This window comes from Acipenser ruthenus, chromosome 59, assembly GCF_902713425.1.
Source record: "Acipenser ruthenus chromosome 59, fAciRut3.2 maternal haplotype, whole genome shotgun sequence".
Lineage (NCBI taxonomy): Eukaryota > Metazoa > Chordata > Actinopteri > Acipenseriformes > Acipenseridae > Acipenser > Acipenser ruthenus.
This window is the reverse complement of record NC_081247.1, coordinates 2,669,609-2,692,501: the sequence shown is the minus strand read 5'-3', so window position 1 is coordinate 2,692,501 and position 22,893 is coordinate 2,669,609. Positions and strand designations below refer to the sequence as shown.

The 22,893-nt window shown below is 40.4% G+C and overlaps 1 protein-coding gene across 1 annotated transcript in view; it reads left to right on the top strand.

The window, feature by feature from the left end:
* Window positions 1-6,659: 6,659 nt before the first annotated feature.
* LOC131696831 (voltage-dependent calcium channel gamma-7 subunit-like) overlaps window positions 6,660-22,893 on the top strand; it is a 41,869-nt gene continuing 25,635 nt past the window's right edge. The window contains exons 1-3 of the mRNA XM_059018417.1: window positions 6,660-7,149; window positions 21,301-21,496; window positions 21,974-22,060. Coding sequence (XP_058874400.1) covers window positions 21,301-21,496; window positions 21,974-22,060 — 283 coding nt within the window. The 5' untranslated portion in view covers window positions 6,660-7,149. The remainder of the gene's footprint in view (window positions 7,150-21,300; window positions 21,497-21,973; window positions 22,061-22,893) is intronic.

Here is a 22,893-nt window from a genome sequence, read left to right as displayed (position 1 = left end):
AGATGTTATCTATCACCGGTCCTCTTTAAAGGAGTTGGTGCAAGAGATGTGTCTGTGACTCGGGAATCTACAGTACTGAGTAGTGCTGGTGGTGGAGCGGAAAATCAGAATGCTGAAATTGATGACGGAGGGGTAGCGGAGCCGAGTGGTGGTGCTGGTGCAGGGGGGGACCAAAAGAATATTAAATCTGTGGAACTTAAAACAAAAAGCAAAGTGCTGAGTAGTGCTGGTGGTGGAGGGGACAATCAGAACGTTGATAGAGAGGGCTGAAATTAAAGATGGAGAGGAAGCAGGGCCGAGTGGTGGTATTGGTGTAGGAGGGAACCAAAAGAATATCAACACTAAATAAAAAGTATAAATAAAGCTTCTGCTGGTGCGAGTTGTTTTTAGCAGGGGATTTTAACTGTACTGAGAATTTTAAAGAGGACAGGAATCACCCAGAGCCACACCCTCAATCTGCCAGGGAACTAGTAGTCTTGATTAAAAAGCATGGGTTAGTTGATGTGTGGAAAAATATACATTGTGATAAAAGACAATATACTTGGGTTAAGTACAGTAATAATAATATTTCAATGGCTAGACTTGATCGAATTTATGTTTTTAACATAAATTTTAACATTCTATATAGAGTTCATTCTATATAGAGGGGGTGGAATTCAATATGTTAACAAGGGAACATTATTCAGCAGCTTTCATTGGACTCTATGAAGCTGAGGGAGTTCATTCTATATAGAGGGGGTGGAATTCAATATGTTAACAAGGGATCATTATTCAGCAGCTTTCATTGGACTTTATGAAGCTGAGGGAGTTCATTCTAAATAGAGGGGGGGAATTCAATATGTTAACAAGGGAACATTATTCAGCAGCTTTCATTGGACTCTATGAAGCTGAGGGAGTTCATTCTATATAGAGGGGGTGGAATTCAATATGTTAACAAGGGAACATTATTCAGCAGCTTTCATTGGACTCTATGAAGCTGAGGGAGTTCATTCTATATAGAGGGGGTGGAATTCAATATGTTAACAAGGGAACATTATTCAGCAGCTTTCATTGGACTCTATGAAGCTGAGGGAGTTCATTCTATATAGAGGGGGTGGAATTCAATATGTTAACAAGGGAACATTATTCAGCAGCTTTCATTGGACTCTATGAAGCTGAGGGAGTTCATTCTATATAGAGGGGGTGGAATTCAATATGTTAACAAGGGAACATTATTCAGCAGCTTTCATTGGACTCTATGAAGCTGAGGGAGTTCATTCTATATAGAGGGGGTGGAATTCAATATGTTAACAAGGGAACATTATTCAGCAGCTTTCATTGGACTCTATGAAGCTGAGGGAGTTCATTCTATATAGAGGGGGTGGAATTCAATATGTTAACAAGGGAACATTATTCAGCAGCTTTCACTGGACTCTATGAAGCTGAGGGAGTTCATTCTATATAGAGGGGGTGGAATTCAATATGTTAACAAGGGAACATTATTCAGCAGCTTTCATTGGACTCTATGAAGCTGAGGGAGTTCATTCTATATAGAGGGGGTGGAATTCAATATGTTAACAAGGGAACATTATTCAGCAGCTTTCATTGGACTCTATGAAGCTGAGGGAGTTCATTCTATATAGAGGGGGTGGAATTCAATATGTTAACAAGGGAACATTATTCAGCAGCTTTCATTGGACTCTATGAAGCTGAGGGAGTTCATTCTATATAGAGGGGGTGGAATTCAATATGTTAACAAGGGAACGTTATTCAGCAGCTTTCATTGGACTCTATGAAGCTGAGGGAGTTCATTCTATATAGAGGGGGTGGAATTCAATATGTTAACAAGGGAACATTATTCAGCAGCTTTCATTGGACTCTATGAAGCTGAGGGAGTTCATTCTATATAGAGGGGGTGGAATTCAATATGTTAACAAGGGAACATTATTCAGCAGCTTTCATTGGACTCTATGAAGCTGAGGGAGTTCATTCTATATAGAGGGGGTGGAATTCAATATGTTAACAAGGGAACATTATTCAGCAGCTTTCATTGGACTCTATGAAGCTGAGGGAGTTCATTCTATATAGAGGGGGTGGAATTCAATATGTTAACAAGGGAACATTATTCAGCAGCTTTCATTGGACTCTATGAAGCTGAGGGAGTTCATTCTATATAGAGGGGGTGGAATTCAATATGTTAACAAGGGAACATTATTCAGCAGCTTTCACTGGACTCTATGAAGCTGAGGGAGTTCATTCTATATAGAGGGGGTGGAATTCAATATGTTAACAAGGGAACATTATTCAGCAGCTTTCACTGGACTCTATGAAGCTGAGGGAGTTCACTCTGTAGGGGTGTGCGTGTGCGTGTGTGCGTGTGCGTGCGTGTGTACCTGCGTGTCTCTCGATCAGCTCTCTCAGTGGCAGGCTCATCTCCTCCTCCACGGTGCAGGGGTGGTTCATGTGTCCCGAGATGTTGAACAGTTTCGTACCCGAGTTCCTCTCGCGTCCGAAGCCCAGGAACCAGCTGCCGCCCCGGCGACAGATGGTGGGCGCCACGGCGACCGTCTCCACGTTAGCGACCGTGGTGGGACAGCCGAACACTCCTGGGAAATACAGAACGAAACACCAGTAAAAAAAAAAATAAAATATGTAATAACAACAAAAAAAAAAATCGCTTTCCTGTTTTTTTTTTTATTTTTTATTTAGGTTTCTTTCTTTAAAAAAGAAAAAAAAATCAATTTCTAATTCCAAATCCTTCGGTAGGAATCGGAATTTATATTTTTAGAGACATCATCATCATCATCATCATAATAATAATAAGAGACAGAGAGACACAGAGAGACACACAGAGAGACACAGAGACACACAGAGAGACAGAGAGACACAGAGAGACACACAGAGAGACACACAGAGAGCAGTGCGGGGATTCTCAGGGCAGATATACATACAGCTCTGCTCTAGGTAATAGTGTAGTGGACTACGCTATCACAGACATGGACCCAGAATCTATTAATGCATTTATAGTCCGGCAACAAAACCCCCTATCAGACCACTGCCAAACAGTCCTGTATCTAAAAACGAATCCAAAACTAAATAATTCAAACCCGACCCCACCCGCCAAATTATACGGTCTTAAACCAGCCTATAAGTGGACACAAAGCAGTGCTGAGGAATATAAACAAACAATTCATAGTGCAGAAATAGAAAGTATGCTAAACAGCTTTCTAACTAAATTTTTTAAATTAGACAAAAATGGAATCAATTCGGCCATCAAAGAAATCAATTTTATATTCGAAACAACAGCAACAAAATCAAAACTCAAGAAAACAAACAAGAAAAAAACTAATTCTAAAAAGAAATCAAATGAAAAATGGTTTGACATGGAGTGTAAAACAAACAGAAAAGAATTAAGAAAATTGTCAAACCAGAAACACAGAGAGCCAAACAATATTGAACTGAGACTCAGCTACTGCAAGGCTCTGAAACAATACAAACACCTTCTCAATAAGAAAAGAGAAGAACACGTGTCCAAACAATTATCCCAAATTGAAGAATCCATAGAGCAAAATTCCTTTTGGGAACTATGGAACAAATTAAACACATCAAAAACTAGTCACGAATTGGCAATCAAAAATGGTAACATTTGGAAAAATTACTTTGATAAACTTTATCAAGAATTAGACGAAAACGAATTAAATCCAGACCAAAATTCAATATTAAAAAAACTAAACAAATTGGAAACCAAAATCAAGGACAATCAGAACCCACTGGACTTCCCAATAACAGGACCAGAGCTAAAAGAAAAGCTCCAAGCCCTCAAGCCCAGGAAAGCCTGCGGGCCCGACAGCATCAGAAACGAGATGCTGAAACACAGCAGCCCCAGGATGCAGGAGGCCCTGCTCAAAGTATTCAACCTCATCCTGGCTGCGGGCTGTTTCCCTGACATCTGGAACCAAGGGCTAATAACACCAATTCATAAAAGTGGAGACAAATTCGACCCCAATAATTACCGAGGCATATGTGTGAGCAGTAATCTGGGGAAGGTGTTCTGCAGTATCATTAATGCCCGGATACTGGCCTTCCTTACCGAACACAATGTCTTGAGTAAGAGTCAGATTGGATTTCTGCCAAATTACCGCACCTCTGACCATGTTTACACCCTACACACCCTAATAAACAAACATGTGCACCAAAAAAATAAAGGAAAAATCTTTGCTTGTTTTATAGATTTTAAAAAAGCATTCGACTCAATTTGGCATCCAGGTCTATTCCTTAGAATTCTTGAGAGCGGTGTAGGGGGTAAAATTTATGACATCATTAAGTCAATGTATACAGAGAATAAGTGTGGTGTGAAAATTGGAAACCAAAGAACAGGGTTTTTCACCCAAGGGCGTGGAGTGAGACAGGGCTGCAGTCTGAGCCCAACACTGTTCAACATCTACATCAACGAGTTGGCTACGGTGCTGGAACAGTCTGCAGCCCCTGGCATCACTCTACACGACAAAGAAATCAAATTCCTGCTCTATGCAGATGACCTGGTCCTGCTGTCACCCACTGAACAGGGGTTGCAGCAGAGCCTGGCACTGCTGGAGCAGTACTGTCAGAAATGGGCACTGACAGTAAACCTGGACAAGACCAGAGTTATGGTATTCCAGAAGAAAGCCAGATCTCAGGGAAACAGGTACCACTTCACCCTGGGAAACAACACCTTGGAGCATAGCACCAGCTACAATTACCTGGGTCTAAAAATCAGTGCGTCTGGGAACTTCAACCTGGCTATAAATGCATTAAGAGATAAAGCGCGCAGGGCTTTTTATGCAATAAAGAATCGGCTATACAAAATTAAACCACCAATAAAAATTTGGCTAAAAATTTTCGACAGCATAATAAAGCCAATCCTTCTGTATGGTAGTGAAGTATGGGGTCCCCTTATGAACCCTGATTATAAAAAATGGGATCAAAGCCCCATAGAGAATTTCCATCTGGAATTCTGTAAACACCTCCTGCAGGTTCACAGGAGTGCAGCCAATAGCGCTTGCAGGGCTGAATTGGGCCGGTTCCCCTTACTCCACTCCATACAGAAACGAGCGCTCAACTACTGGGTCCATCTACAGCAGGCTGATCCGCAGTCCTACCACCACACTGCACTGCGGAGCTGCTCACAGCCCCCACAAGAGAATCCCCTCAGTAGAATGGTACTGAAGCTCAGCCAAATAAGTCAAATTAATACCAGCGAGCTTAGAACACCACCAACAAAAAACTCCCAGCACAAAAAATGAAACAAATTAATCTAAATCTGGAAAACAATTATAAAGTACACTGGAATAACGAAATTGAATCACACAATAAATTACAATGCTATCTGGCCCTAAAAAAAAAAAAAGAATTTACCCTGGCAGAATATCTGGTCAGGGTCAAAAACACAAAACATAGACAGATCCTGACCAAGTACAGACTCAGTGACCACAGCCTGGCCATCGAAACTGGCCGGCACAAAAAAACCTGGATTGCCAAAGAAAAAAGGCTGTGCGGTCACTGTGATCTGGGAGAGGTAGAGACAGAAATGCACTTCCTGTTGTCCTGCTCAAAATACACAGAGATACGGGAGAGATATATCCCCCAATTCAAAAAACAAATGGCAGAGTTTAACCTCCTCTCCATTTCGAGTAAAATCCCCATCCTTCTAGGAGAGGAGGAGCGAACTGCAAATCTAGCAGCACAGTATGTGTCTGCCTGCCACAACCTGAGGGACAGTGTGTGACACCCTGCATACACGACCAGGGGTTACTGGTGATAGGGAGGGAGGGAGGGAGGTATATTGTTCAAAGGGAAGGGAACAATGGTTTTTTGTGTTTGTTATGTTCTGTAATTGTATTTCCGTTTTATTATTTCTGTTTTGTATTATAAAAGCTTTGGCAATACCTGAGCGCTCTCGTCATGCCAATAAAGCATTTTTGAATTTGAATTTGAATTTGAATTTGAGAGAGAGAGAGAGAGATATTTGTTCGCTTGATTACAGTTATACAATTAGAATTTCCTTCTAATAGTTCCACAATATATACGGTATATTGTATAGCACTTGGAAAGATCTCGTTTCAAGAGAGTCCCAAATGAAAGATACAGTCTTCTAGAAGCACGTAGCCTCATGCTGTAGAGTCGACTGCACGGGGACAGCACGAGATACTGATTAAATAATCCAATAGTAGAAATATATTCCATACGGGACGCCCTTCCTCCCTCCCCTCCTCCCCCCTCTGATTGCAGGGGGATCCCCCCTCCCCAACCCAATCTCACATACACTATCTATCTATACATAAATAATACCATATTTTAATATATATATATATATATATATATATATATATATATATATATATATATATATATATATATATATACTATTTTCTACAGGGGACCAATCCTTGTCATCGTTTCGGAGGGTGAATTAATTCATTAAATCATTACCCCCACCCCCCCACCCCCCACACATACACACACACTCACACACACAGTATTTATGCCCAAGTCTCTCTTGGATTATTAATATTTTTGACCAAATCCGCCCATTTTATATAATTATTCCCGCCCCTCTCTCTCTCTCTCTCTCTCTCTCTCTCTCTCTCTCTCTCTCTCTCTCTCTCTCTCTCTCTCTTTCTCTCCAACACTAATCTCACTCATCCTTTTTTTCAGAAACGACGTTAGCTCACATTCGCTCACGTTTTTCTTTTTAAAAAGGGAATTGTAAACTCGCACCGCCTCTCTCTCTCTCTCTCTCTCTCTCTCTCTCTCTATCTCTCTGTGCCACACACAGACTTGCTCGCACTCTACCGAACACAACGCTATTATAGTAATATTATTTATTTATTTATTTAGCTAGGGATATTCCCCCCCCTCTCTTTCTCTCTCACCCATCGCCCCCCCCCCTCTCTCTCTCTCCCTCCCTCCCTCTCTCTCTCTCTCTGTTTCACTATGCCCTTGTCCACCGTACTTCTTCTCCGGCCGTTCAGAATGGAATTCGCCGCATTGCTGTGAAACAAGCGCCTAAGTAATAAAAACAAATCCGGCGACAAGGGGGTGGGGACGGACGGACAGACAGACAGACAGACGGACATCCGAACAGAGTGACAGAACCGCGAGCGGGAGGGGGGGACGTATCAATTATACAAGGTAAGACTTCTGATCACACACACACACACACACACACACACACACACACAGACAGACAGACAGACAGACAGACAGATAGACAGATGGATAGATAGATAGATAGATAGATAGATAGATAGATAGATAGATAGATAGATAGACAGATAGCATTCTTCCAGCCTTTCCAATGTAACCTTAACCCACGCCGTTTTTGTCATCTCAGTTCCTTCCATGATCATTGCTTACACAGTCGAGCTGTGATGCAGAGCTGGTGTCATATGCATGGCATGCAATATTTGGTTTAATTTCTTCTGCGTTTGAAGTAGTGTAGCAAACAGATATCAGATAGACTAAATGACTCAGAATCTCCGAATGTAGACCTGATCGTCAGCATTTTTAAAATCCTTTTTTTTTTTTTTTTACAAGTGCGCGTTACCGTAATATCTCAATGCATATCTATCTATCTATCTATCTATCTATCTATCTATCTATCTATCTATCTATCTATCTATCTATCTATCTATCTATATATCTGTCTGTCTGTCTGTCTGTGTGAGGTGTCTATCTTTCTATCGGTTTTGTTTTTTTTTATCCGTAACATAGTAATGCAGATGGAATATATTTTAACACAGGATATTGCATTTGACTGTACTTTGGTATATACGTGTGTGTGCGTGTGTGTGTGATAGAGTGTGGATGTGTGTCTGTGTGTGAGAGTGTGTCTCCGTGTGTGTGTGTGTGTGTGTGTGTGTGTGTGTGTGTGTGTGTGTGAAAGAGAGTGAGAGAGAGTGCAAATATTGAAACGTAAGCTTTTTAATTTGTAGCACTGATGTTGCGGTGTAACGTTTGTCTCTTTTTTTCAACCACTCGGTCTGTATCAATAACCAATATCGTGTCAATGCAGTGGTCGACCTTTGATAGTGCATTATATATATATATATATATATATATATATATATATATATATATAATCATTAAAACGCGGTCCTCGGTGATCACACACGGAAATGTGCTAACGTCAGGCACTGTCTGCTCTGCGTGCTGAGTGAGCGACTGTGTCGAATTGGGATCTGCAGTGTTTAGTATTAATACGGTTTTTTAAACAGTGTCTCTATATGTTTGTCTATCTATCTGTCTGTATGCACGTTACCGTCTATTTCTGGCGATTTGGTTTCTGTAAGAACATAAGAACATAAGAAAGTTTACAAACGAGAGGAAGCCATTCAGCCCATCTTGCTCGTTTAGTTGTTAGTAGCTTATTGATCCCAGAATCTCATCAAGCAGCTTCTTGAAGGATCCCAGGGTGTCAGCTTCAACAACATTACTGGGGAGTTGCTTCCAGACCCTCACAATTCTCTGTGTAAAAAGTGCCACCTATTTTCTGTTCTGAATGCCCCTTTATCTAATCTCCATTTGTGACCCCTGGTCCTTGTTTCTTTTTTCAGGTCAAAAAAGTCCCCTGGGTCGACATTGTCTATACCTTTTAGGATTTTGAATGCTTGAATCAGAGTTTCTGACTCAACATAAACTCCTAGGTCTTTTTCATAGTTCCCTTCTTCAATTTCAGTATCTCCCATATGATATTTATAATGCACATTTTTATTGCCTGCATGCAATACTTTACACTTTTCTCTATTAAATATCATTTGCCATGTGTCTGCCCAGTTCTGAATGCTTATTTTAAGAGCTCCTAGTCCCTTTAACACTTCTGCCTCTGTTATGCTAAAGTTATCATTTAATATATTTGCTATTTTTTTTTCTTCGTCTATGATTTTGCCATTTGTGTCTCTTAGACATTTAACCTCCTCTTTGAATGTTCTCTTGCTGTTATAATATTGGAAAAACATTTTGGAATTGGTTTTAGCCCCCTTATCAATATTGATTTCTATCTCTCTCTTGGCCTTTCTAACTTCCTTTTTGACTTGTGTTTGCAGTTCCAAGTACTCTTTCTGTGTACTTTGTTTTTGGTCCCTTTTAAACGCTCTGTAAAGTGCCTTTTTTTGCTGGATATTTTTTTAAATTGATCTATTAAAGCATTTTGGCCATTTTGTTTTAGATTTAGATTTGTCTAAATTTTGGGATGTAAAATACATCTGTGCGTTACTGTATTTACCACAACATGCTGGCTGCTTTAACACAATGAATTGCCTTGCGTTTTTGTTTAGATTTTTGTGTAATTGTAATGTGTGTGACGATTTATAATTAATTGTATTTTGTTAATATCGTTAGGTTTTGAATCTGAACACCAGACATCAGATGGTTCCCCTAAGTTTCAATCTCCTTAGTTTTATATTTTGAATTAGGGGAACTATCTGAATCATGTTTGGTGCCACTGCTGTATAATAAAACTATAGAGATTGAAACTCAGGGGGCCTGTCTGAATCATGTTTGGTGTTGCTGTATAATATATAAAACTATGGAGATTGAAACTCAGTGGCACTGTCTGAATCATGTTTGGTGCCACTACTGTATAATATATTAAACTATGGAGATTGAAAGGTGTCTCACTTCTATAAAGACTGGCTGATGTAGCCTGTGTTACTGATATCTAAGGCAGGCAACTAGATCTGAAGAGCAGCTCCTGAACTCACAGTCAAAGCAGCTCACTTATATAGACACCATGTTGGGTAGCTGCTGTAGTTCTGTACAGGGTTTTGTAGTTGTGTATACAGCATTGCCCTGTGTACACAACTCACACATTATTGAGAGTATCAGAATCTGGGGATGTGTGGAGGCTGTCTGTCTGTCTGTCTGTGTGTGAGTGTGTGTGTCTGTCTGTCTGTCTGTGTGCGTGTGTATGTGTGTGTGTCTGTCTGTGTGTGTGTGTGTGCGTCTGTCTGTCTGTCTGTCTGTGTGTGTGTGCTTCTGTCTGTCTGTTTGTCTGTCTGTCTGTGTGTGTGTCTGTGTGTCTGTCTGTGTGTGTGCGCGTCTGTCTGTCTGTGTGTGTCTGTGTGTGTGTCTGTGTGTGTGTGTGTGTGTATCTGTCTGTCTGTCTGTCTGTGTCTGTCGGTCTGTGTGTGTGTGCGCGTCTGTCTGTCTTTGTGTGCGTGTGCGTCTGTCTGTCTGTGTGTATGTATGTGTGTGTGTGTGTGTATCTGTCTGTCTGTGTCTGTCTGTCTGTGTGTGTGTGTGTGTCTGTCTGTGTGTGTCTGTTTGTCTGTGTGTGTGCGTCTGTCTATCTGTCTGTCTGTCACTCTTACATATTTGCATATATCAGGAGAATAACTTTCCGATTGTAATGAAACTTGCTGAGGAGTTATTGAGAGTATCACACTGGGAGTGTGTGGAGGCTGTTTGTTTGTTGTCTATTTGACTCAATTTGGTGTAACCCTTATTTTTCAGTAGAGTGTAATGATTAATTGTGTATCGATGCATCGTGATGCTTTCTTTACGTCACATCGTTTCGTTGTATCATGACTCAAGACCAGAAGCACAGCAGTGCTCTCTGTAGTTCACAGAGTGGTTCTTGAATGAAGAAGAAGCATGTTTTATAGTTGATATGGTTACACACTCTCCCTGCCTCGTTCCATTTGTGTCTTTTAACAAAACGGTCTGTCATTAAATCACCATTGGATTTTATTGTGCATCATAGAAGTCACACATCAGGACCATCCTGTGTATTGTGATGCACATGGTATTGAGATCTGCGTATCGTATTGTACATCAGTGTATCGTGACACCTCTGTTTTCAGGGATGGCTGTCAGATCACATTGAATACGGCACCGGTCTTGACAGTTGCATTGAAGCTCACTTTCAGATATCACTCCCAGTCATTCTGCACGCTTGTGAATACAGATTGAAATGTTTGGCCTGGTGTTGTTGAGGAGCCAATTATCTGATCAGCAATACAAAGCAAAAACCCAAAGTCAGTGATTGCAGATCGCTAAAGGACTTGAACCAAAACACAGACTCATTTGTAGCCGAGGCGTGTTGTTATGGCCAGTGCTCCTCGTTTTTTTGTAAGTTGATGAACATGTTTGTATTGGTTGTGTTCATCTGAATGTGTGTTTTTTTTATGTTGTATAATATCAAGGATGAAAATAAGACTCATTGAAGTCACTGGCATATATTCAAAGGTGGTGGTTATCTCTTCAGCAATACATCCTGTAGGGGTTTGTTTTGAAGGGGTATAGTGCAGGCGGTCGTACATGCGCAGGTCACACTTCTCACATTTCCATATATCTGAAGAACCTCTTACCCGTTTGTCATGACACTTGGTATTAACAATGTGTAACATGAGTTATTGAGAATATCACATTCTGGGGACACAGGGGGGTGTCTGTCTGTCTGCACATCCGTCCCTCTGTATGTCACACATTTAAATGTTTGCATATATCTGGAGCTCATGAAACATAACAGTATTTAGCTTAAAGTTTCCTACAGTAAAAGCACAGCAAAGTGTAATAAAGCACAGTGAAAGCATGGTAAAGCATAGAGAAGCATTGTAAAGCACAGAGGGGTATGGTAAAGCATAGGGAAGCATTGTAAAGCACAGAGAGGTCTGGTAAAGCATAGGGAAGCATTGTAAAGCACAGAGAGGTCTGGTAAAGCATAGGGAAGCATTGTAAAGCACAGAGAGGTCTGGTAAAGCATAGGGAAGCATTGTAAAGCACAGAGGTGTGGTAAAGCATAGGGAAGCATTGTAAAGCACAGAGAGGTCTGGTAAAGCATAGGGAAGCATTGTAAAGCACAGAGAGGTCTGGTAAAGCATAGGGAAGCATTGTAAAGCACAGAGGGGTATGGTAAAGCATAGAGAAGCATTGTAAAGCACAGAAAGGTTTGGTAAAGCATAGGCAAGCATTGTAAAGTACAGTGAAAGCATGATAAATCATAGAGGAGCATTGTAAAGCACAGAGAGGTGCGGTAAAGAATGTTAATAAACAAACCACTCTAACTCTATCTCTATCTCTAACCCTAACCCTATCTCTATCTCTCTCTATCTCTATCTCTATCTCTATCTCTATCTCTATCTCTATCTCTATCTCTAACCCTAACCCTATCTCTATCTCTAACTCTATCTCTATCTCTCTAACCCTAACCCTATCTCTATCTCTATCTCTATCTCTATCTCTATCTCTATCTCTAACTCTATCTCTAACCCTAACCCTATCTCTATCTCTATCTCTATCTCTATCTCTAACTCTATCTCTAACCCTAACCCTATCTCTATCTATCTCTATCTCTAACCCTAACCCTATCTCTATCTCTGTCTCTATCTCTATCTCTATCTCTAACTCTAACTCTAACTCTAACTCTATTTCTAACTCTAACTCTAACTAACTCTAACTCTATCTCTAACCCTAACCCTATCTCTATCTCTAACTCTATCTCTATCTCTCTAACCCTAACCCTATCTCTATCTCTATCTCTATCTCTATCTCTATCTCTATCTCTAACTCTATCTCTAACCCTAACCCTATCTCTATCTATCTCTATCTCTATCTCTAACCCTAACCCTATCTCTATCTCTATCTCTATCTCTATCTCTATCTCTATCTCTATCTCTAACTCTAACTCTGATGGCCCACAGTTGGATGATGTAATGTGTGTAGGGTGCAGTCCTTCCTCCTCCATATCACTGCACTGTGACAGAGAGAGTGTTGTGGGGAGGCCTCCCGTTATTCAGCAGGGCTAGAAGTTAACTTTTAAGGCAGTTGTTAGGATTTGCTGTCTGTCTGGATAGTAGGTAGCAAAATGGTCTTATTCAGTAGCGGTTTATTCGACTAATAATTATATATATAAACAATTTTTAAAAATAAACACCTACCTACTGTTTTAAATAGACTGAATATCCCAAACTATCACATAGTAAGCCTATATTTAAATCGCAGTGTTTATTGAAACCACCTTGTGCTCAACTAAGTAATGGAACTAATGCAATTCTTTGTCGAAATGTATTTTGTTTTATCCTTACATTCTACACCCTGGGATCCTTCAAGAAGCTGCTTGATGAGATTCTGGGATCAATAAGCTACTAACAACCAAATGAGCAAGATGGGCCCAATGGCCTCTTCTTGTTTGTAAACTTTCTTATGTTCTTATGTTCTTATAAATTATAAGTTTACAACCACAACCAAGCTGTTTTGAAAATGAAAGCTAATTCCAGCACAGTACCGCTACATTTAAAAGATTCATGCAACATGTTATACTAACCGGTTTGTTCATAAATATGTGTGCTCACACACTGCCTTTTCACAATTTTGAAGAAATTAACTAAGAAGTAATAACAGAATAAGGGATATCAACCAAGATTTAAAAAAAAACACATGCTGGATTCATTTTATTAAACAGTGACATTAGTTAGCCATGTGTGTAAGTTATAGATTGACAGAGCAATATATATATGATTGGTCAAAACAGGTCACATGGGGGTGTGAATATTATAGCATATTCCCATGAGTTCAAACTTTTTTTCAAAAAGGGCCGAATCACTTGTAGATATCCATACAGCACTAGAATTTAGAAAAAAACAAAAGATAGCCATATTTAAATGTATATTAATAAACATGACTAAGCACATTTAATATATCATTTTGAAAAAAACGGTAGCCATATTTAAATTCACAATAAAGATGACTGGCGAGTGTATATCAGTTTTGATCTTTTGGGAAACCAAACTCTAGATGATATTTTGGATGAGTCTGAAGAAAAAGTAATACTGCTAGGCATCGAACTTTACTGAAGCACAGCTTCTGTCCTTTTTTTATGCCACTGTCCGAGTATTTCAAAATGTAAATGTTGCCGCTGTGAAACAGTACTGCAAATCTGGCATGGATGCCTCCTGTCACTACTCCCGGATCACAAAGGACGAATAAAATAATAATAATAATAATAATAATAATAATAATAATAATAATAATAATAATAATAATAAATCTTACCCAACACTGTCACCTGACACTGCCACAGGTCTTGTGAGAAAGGTTGGTTTTGATGTGCAACTAAATATGGCCAGACATGGCAAAGAAGGTCTGCAGGATTGTCCTGCTGCACTTTCTCAGACAGAGAATTGTGAGGGTCTGGAACCAACTCCCCAGTAATGTTGTTGAAGCTGACACCCTGGGATCCTTCAAGAAGCTGCTTGATGAGATTCTGGGATCAATAAGCTACTAACAACCAAACGAGCAAGATGGGCTGAATGAAGCCTCCTCTCGTTTGTAAATGTTCTTATGTTCTTATGTTCAAGGTGACTTTAACACACCTGGGGCGTGTGGATATCAGAGTATATCCCACACCCTGTCGTGCCTTATTGCTTACGCTTGCATATATATATATATATATATATATATATATATACAGACGTGCTCAAATTTGTTGGTACCCTTACAGCTCATTGAAATAATGCTTCATTCCTCCTGAAAAGTGATGAAATTAAAAGCTATTTTATCATGTATACTTGCATGCCTTTGGTATGTCATAGAATAAAGCAAAGAAGCTGTGAAAAGAGATGAATTATTGCTTATTCTCCAAATATATTCTAAAATGGCCTGGACACATTTGTTGGTACCCCTTAGAAAAGATCATAAATAATTGGATTATAGTGATATTTCAAACTAATTAGTTTCTTTAATTAGTATCACACATGTCTCCAATCTTGTAATCAGTCATTCAGCCTATTTAAATGGAGAAAAGTAGTCACTGTGCTGTTTGGTATCATTGTGTGCACCACACTGAACATGGACCAGAGAATGCAAAGGAGAGAGTTGTCTGAGGAGATCAGAAAGAAAATAATAGACAAGCATGGTAAAGGTAAAGGCTACAAGACCATCTCCAAGCAGCTTGATGTTCCTGTGACAACAGTTGCAAATATTATTAAGAAGTTTAAGGTCCATGGAACTGTAGCCAACCTCCCTGGGCGCGGCCGCAAGAGGAAAATCGACCCCAGATTGAACAGAAGGATAGTGCGAATGGTAGAAAAAGAACCAAGGATAACTGCCAAAGAGATACAAGCTGAACTCCAAGGTGAAGGTACGTCAGTTTCTGATCGCACCATCCGTCGCTTTTTGAGCGAAAGTGGGCTCCATGGAAGAAGACCCAGGAGGACTCCACTGAAAGAAAAACATAAAAAAGCCAGACTGGAATTTGCTAAAATGCATATTGACAAGCCACAATCCTTCTGGGAGAATGTCCTTTGGACAGATGAGTCAAAACTGGAGCTTTTTGGCAAGTCACATCAGCTCTATGTTCACAGATGAAAAAATGAAGCTTTCAAAGAAAAGAACACCATACCTACAGTGAAACATGGAGGAGGCTCGGTTATGTTTTGGGGCTGCTTTGCTGCGCCTGGCACAGGGTGCCTTGAATCTGTGCAGGGCACAATGAAATCTCAAGACTATCAAGGCATTCTGGAGCAAAACTTACTGCCCAGTGTCAGAAAGCTCTGTCTCAGTCGCAGGTCATGGGTCCTCCAACAGGATAATGACCCAAAACACACAGCTAAAAGCACCCAAGAATGGATCAGAACAAAACATTGGACTATTCTGAAGTGGCCTTCTATGAGTCCTGATCTGAATCCTATCGAACATCTATGGAAAGAGCTGAAACTTGCAGTCTGGAGAAGGCACCCATCAAACCTGAGACAGCTGGAGCAGTTTGCTCAGGAAGAGTGGGCCAAACTACCTGTTAACAGGTGCAGAAGTCTCATTGAGAGCTACAGAAAACGTTTGATTGCAGTGATTGCCTCTAAAGGTTGTGCAACAAAATATTAGGTTAGCGGTCCCATCATTTTTGTCCATGCCATATTCATTTGTTTTCTTATTTACAATATTATGTTGAATAAAAAATCAAAAGCAAAGTCTGATTTCTATTAAATATGGAATAAACAATGGTGGATGCCAATTACTTTTGTCAGTTTCAAGTTATTTCAGAGAAAATTGGGCATTCTTCGTTTTTTGTGGAGGGGTACCAACAAATTTGAGCACGTCTGTATATATATATATATATATATATATATATATATATATATATATATATATATATATATATATATAAAGTTAAAGCATATGTTTCACTAGTTAAACAGGATAAGTACGCAAGGTAGTGATAATTAGAGTCCCGTGTTTTTCGCAAATAAAAAATAGCACGAAATAAAACTAAATGTAACATAAAACGAAATAAAACTAAATGAAAATATATAAAGAAATTAAAATAAATTAAAATATAAATCAAAGTAAAACGAAAAATCATTATAAAGCAAACATAGAATTACATTTTTACATTGGGAGGTTGTGGCAAAGTGATTAACAGTGTGCAGGTGCAGGAGTGCTGTGGTGATCAATGAACAGACAGACAACGATAATCCAGGTGCAATGGTGTTTTATTTTTATAATCCAAAGTCTGATGACAAAAACAGTAAACAATAATGATAACAGGGCATACAGCGCTGTGTATCGCTCCGTTTAATCCACGGGTTGGTCCCGAAATAATAGTCCCGATATTTAAACACCCACACGTAACACAAACACAATCACAAGTCCACAGTGACTGCTATAGTGCTCATGGTGCAAATACAATTAATCGTGAACAATGGTGCAGTGTTGTCTGGGTAAGTGCTGGCCTTTGGTGACAGCTCCGGATCGTGCCAGCCGTCTAATAAGAACATGACAAAAACAAACAAAAACACTCACGATAACAATTAGGGATGCACCGAATCCGAGGTTTTGAGATTCGGCCAAATACCGAATCCATCTCAAAAGATTTGGCCGAATACTGAACCGAATATTGAATCTACAAAAACTGTCAAGAAAACTGAAGGAAACTGTTGAATGAAAAACAGACTGGCAGCTACTAACAAGGGACGCGCACAATCTATAGTTTTGAGCTTTTTAGTTCATAATATTTTTATTACCGAATGGAAATATGTCCCTGAATAAGATTTCAGTTTGAAACTTACACAATTTACCGCTAGCCCCCTCTCCCCACAATACAAACGTCAAAATACAGAACTGTTTACCTTTACAAGAAAGGAGAGCTGCATCTTTGCCATAACCCACTATTTTCTTTAATGACGTTTCAACCTGTGTCACCTGATCTGAGAGCAGGGTTGCCAACAGACTCCAGAATCTCGGGACACTTTAAGGAAAGTCAGGTTTTGTAACTCACCTCTCTAAGCTGCATGTATTCAGTAAAGTGAGTGTGAATTGTGTGAATTGTCGCTAAATTAATTGAATTGTTTTACTTAATTGCTACCAAAAGCACACACATGCCTGCCAGGATCGTTTCCATCAATCAGACCTATTCAGCAGCTGATTGGCTTTCTGAGTCTGACTGGGCGGGACTGTGTGAAGCAAGAAATATTAAACAAATAGAAACTTTACCTGCTGTCACAAGGTTAAATGAGAGTGCAGGTGAGTGCACAGTTATCTATAATAATGGTGTTGCGCTGTTTTGATAGATATTGTTTACTGTATAAAAAAATTCAAGCAATACAATTACTCTACGCGGCTCTCCGGATAGAATCACCACCACAATTAAACAATTAAATACAATTACTAAACTGCTCAAGCAATTCACACTCACTTTACATGTTGAATACATTGCAGTTTAGAGAGGTGAGTTAAAAAACCTGACCTGCCTTAAAGTGTCCCGAGGTTCTGGAGCCTGTTGAGAACCCTATCTGAGAGCTATGAGGAAAAAACTACAGTGAAGAGTGACCTGAATCTCCCTGCGAAATAAAACCCACGTTGATTTAAATGCACCGTGTGTGTAACACATATCAAATAGGTTATGAAATAGTTTTAAAAATATTTGAATAAAACACAGGGGTTCCCAAATGGTTCAACTTGTATTGACACATTACAATAACATAATTTAATTTACTAAAGCATATTGTTCAACGTCTTGCACATCGGACAGTTGTAAAGTTACAAAAAATCTCTATTTCTGTCCCCCCTTTTTTATCTCTCTCAGTATGATCTCTAGAACACGTTTGATAGACACAGCAACAAAGCACAAAAGTCTACAACAGTTTGCCGTTTCTATATATAACAGGTTTACTGCATAACTTTACTCCATGAAAAGTGTGATGTGACTGTGCTGTTGCATACGGGGGTATGTTTGCATTCGGTAGCTGCATGGCGTGTTTAGTGTGTGCGCCACCAGTAATAGGGAGTTAAGAGCCGTGGCAGAATTCATCAAACGTGTTCTTGTTATTAAATACAAAAGTTACGTTGAAGTCCGGATTTGTGTCTTTTTATTTAAGAAGAACTGCTCAAAAAGTAGGTATTCGGGCCGAATCCGAAACCGAATCCTGGATTCGGTGCATCCCTAATAACACTATGGGTTTTTCCATCTGGTTCAGCAATAACCGTACAAAGGAACAGATCACTTCGCTACGTCCCCTTTTGTACTGTCAATCATGATCCCTTAGTTAACAAGGGCAACCGCTCCTCCAATCAGCGGCTGCCACATCGTTTCCCTTCCGGGTCGATGATTTAGTGTACTTTCTAGATGGCCAACTTCCGCCTAACCCTGGGAATTAATTGTCAGACCATCCAGTCCAGGGTACTCTGTTGCCTTTACACAGCGCCCTCACAGGTCAGGAGGGAGATTTATCACCAAGAATCATTCTGTCGCTGTCACAGAGGTTTATACAAAAAAAAATGCTTTAAATAAATACTTGCAATCGTACTTGTCAAGACTCAGCCGTTACCATAGACGAGGTCTGAAGGGAAACGGAAGCTCTGACTAGCGCAGATGTATAATTTGGAGCGGGTCGTTTGGGAATTCAAATTGTGATGAAAGAGAAGAGTTTGAATTTGTTTCTAAGATGCCTAAACTGCGCATAACAATTAAACAACGCTGCAAAGACTTTGAGCATGAGGGGATGTGTGCAGCTGACGGTGACAAAATAATGAAGTGCAGATTTTGCAACTGTCGGCTTGAATATGAATCGAAAGATACCGTCGCTAAGCATTAGCTGTTTATTCCTTTTGGGGAAAATATGGCTTGTTTGCTTGTATTTTGTATTAGTATGCTAATTCTTTGTTTTATTTCAAGTGGTGCAAACACTGTTTTGGTTTGAATGGATTTGAATGAATGAATCTGCTTTGCTTAGTGTTTGAATACAGAGAAGCTTGTTCTGCTTCAGTGCAATGGGATTGAAACACAATTCCTATCGTTTTTTGTTTTGTTTTAATGGATAGATTGCTGGATGTGCAATTATTATGGCAGCCCCACAATAGTAAGGTAGTGTAAATACATTTTTTTTAAATTTTACCTTATTATGTTTTTATAGAGGCATGGACAGCAATTAAAAAGAGTGGGGGGCTGTACGTTACCGTTACTGCTGCTAATGAGAAATTATGGTAACTAAATTATTTTTCTATGCAAGGTCTGTTTATGTCAAAATGTTATAATGTTTAATAACAAATATGTATGTAGTTAAAACATGATGTATACTATACTATTATTGATATACATCTATCTGAGTTGTTTTATTAATGTGCATCTGTAATAAAACTACATTTGTGAAAAGAACATTAGAACATAAGAAAGTTTCCAAACGAGAGGAGGCCATTCGGCCCGTCTTGCTCGTTTGGTTGTTAGTAGCTTATTGATCCCAGAATCTCATCAAGCAGCTTCTTGAAGGATCCCAGGGTGTCAGCTTCAGCAACATTACTGGGGAGTTGGTTCCAGACCCTCACAATTCTCTGTGTAAAAAGGTGCCTCCTATTTTCTGTTCTGAATGCCCCTTTATCTAATCTCCATTTGTGACCCCTGGTCCTTGTTTCTTTTTTCAGGTCAAAGAAGTCCCCTGGGTCGACATTGTCTATAACTTTTAGGATTTTGAATGCTTGAATCAGATCGCAGTGTAGTCTTCTTTGTTCAAGACTGAATAGATTCAATTCTTTTAGCCTGTCTGTATACGACATGCCTTTTAAACCCAGAATAATTCTGGTCGCTCTTCTTTGCATTCTTTCTAGAGCAGCAATATCCTTTTTGTAATGAGGTGACCAGAACTGAACACAGTATTCTACTTGAGGTCTTACTAATGCATTGTAAAGTTTTAACATTACTGCCTTTGATTTAAATTCAACACTTCTCACAATATATCCGAGCATCTTGTTGGCCTTTTTATAGCTTCCCCACATTGCCTAGATGAAGACATTTCTGAGTCAACATAAACTCCTAGGTCTTTTTCATAAAACTGAAAATTATAAAAAATATAAAGAATTTCACAGAACTCTGGTGATAATCTGTTATGAAGAGAAAGCAGACAGATAAATGAATGCACCTCCAGACTGTATTTTGTCTATTATTCATACTAATAAAACAAGGAAGCCGTTACTTGGCTCATGCTAACGTTATAGCTATTTGTGCCTGTTTTTTTTATTTTTTTCGTAGTTAGAATTTTGATAGTAATAATTGTCTACCTATTATGTGTTCATTTTTGCGTGGGTGAAGCCAGGGATAACATTATACCATTCTCCATGACCGATTAAATTAGCATTTTATAACACTGAATGAACCGCCTGTTATCTTATAAAACCACAATTACAGTTATTTAATTTTACTTTTGGTCCATAAAATAAACTTCATACCTTTAAATTGTATCCATGCTGTTCTGCTACTGTAGGTACAGTATTTGTGCTCCACTGTCCAATGCGATTTGCATTGTGGGCCTCGTGCATACCTACATGGGACGGTACAAACCTCAGTCATCTACAAATCAGGAAGCTCTATAGCGATGGTTTCCTGCTTCATGAAAGATAATGTACGTATTTAAAAAAACTAATGCCGGTAATTGTGAACGTGTTCACTCAGGGTCGGTCATATAAACTGCATAAGAAAAATGCTATTGCATAAAGAAAAAACACTAGTAGCAAATTAAGAGTTTTGTGTAGCAAAATGCTACCAAATATACGTTAACTTCTAGCCTTGTATTCAGGTCACATTTTATTAAAGCACTTCCATAGTATTTTCCAGGCAGTTACAGTGTAATTACTGTGTTGTGAGAGACACCAAATTTAATTATAATTGGCCTCTCTCTCTCAGACCCCTCTCCTCTCCTCAGTGTGTTTGAAATAATCTTGTTTCTCTCTCTCTCTCTCTCTCTCTCTCTCTCTCTCTCTCAATCTTTCACTCTCTATCCCTCGCTCTTTCTCTCACTCTCTCACTCTGTCTCTATTTTTCACTCACTCTCATACTCTTTCACTTCTCTCACTCTCTAGATGAGCTCCTTCAGCAGTCGTGCGCTCATGCTCCTCTCCTCAGTCTCCGGTGCCTGTGGGCTGCTCCTGGTTGGGATTGCCGTCTCCACGGATTACTGGCTGCTCATGGAGGAGGGAATCATCCTGCAGCAGAACCAGACCACTGAGATCAAGATGGCGCTCCATGCTGGGCTCTGGAGAGTCTGCTTTGTAGCGGGTGAGGAGAGAGGAGAAAGGGGGAGTGAGGGAGTGAGAGGGTGTAGAGGGACTGAGAGGGTGGGAGAGTGAGTGGGTGAGAGAGGGTGATAGAGGGTGAGAGGGTGGGGAGGGAATGAGAGGGTGGGGGTGTGAGGGGGTGAGAGAGGGTGAGAGGGTTGGGGAGGGAATGAGAAGGGAAGAGGGGGTGAGAGAGTGGGGGTGGGAATGAGAGGGTAGGGGAGTGAGGGGGTGAGTGGGTGGGGGAGTGAAGGAGTGAGAGGGAGTGAGAGTGGGGGGGTGAATGAGGGGTTGAGAGGTTGGGGGAGTTAGGGGGTGAGAGGAGGTGAGAGGGTGGGGAGGGAATGAGATGGTGGGGGGGTGAATGAGAGCGTGAGGGAGTGAGAGAGGGTTGGGGAGTGAATGAGAGGGTGAGGGAGTGAGAGGGGGTGAGAGGAGGTCTTGGTCAGTGCTTTTTCTTGTTTTCTCTCTCTCTCAGGTGCTGAGAAGGGCCGCTGTGTGGCATCGGAATATTTCTCTGAACCAGAGATTGAAATCACTACAGAGAACACAGCTAATATACTGAGTGAGTTCAGAGCACTATACTACAGTATACTACAGTGGTACAGCGCTCTATACTGCAGTATCACAGCACTATACTACAGTCTAGGATCCTCTCTCTCTCTCCCACTCCCACTCCCACTCTCCCTTTCTCTCCATCTCTCTCTCTCTCTCTCTCTCTCTCTCTCTCTCTCTCTCTCTCTCGCTCTCTGTATCACAACTTACTTTTCTATTTGTTTTAAGCATTTTATATAATTGCTGTTGCTGGTGGTGAGACGGGTGGTCTGGTTTGATAAAATCAAATCTGCCTCATGTATGAACAAAGCTATTGTCATTGTTTTGAGTAAAAAATGTAGTTAATACAATTGTGGAAGAAGAATGTGTTTTAAATTATTCTTTGATTTCTGTATTGCTTCTATCTACACCTCTTACTAAAGTAACTTTCCCGATATGGAAAATGCATTGCGATGGGTCCTGAGACTCTGCACGACAGCGTGTGCCGGTCTCTCACGGCAGCGCGGAGGGTCTCAGCCCTGCGTTGCGATGGGTCCTGAGCCTCTGCACGACAGCATGTGCCGGTCTCTCACGGCAGTGTGGAGGGTCTCAGCCCTGCGTTGCGATGGGACCTGAGCCTCTGCACGACAGCGTGTGCCGGTCTCTCACGGCAGTGTGGAGGGTCTCAGCCTTGCATTGCGATGGGACCTGAGCCTCTGCACGACAGCGTGTGCCGGTCTCTCACGGCAGTGTGGAGGGTCTCAGCCTTGCATTGCGATGGGACCTGAGCCTCTGCACGACAGCGTGTGCCGGTCTCTCACGGCAGTGAGGAGGGTCTCAGCCCTGCGTTGCGATGGGACCTGA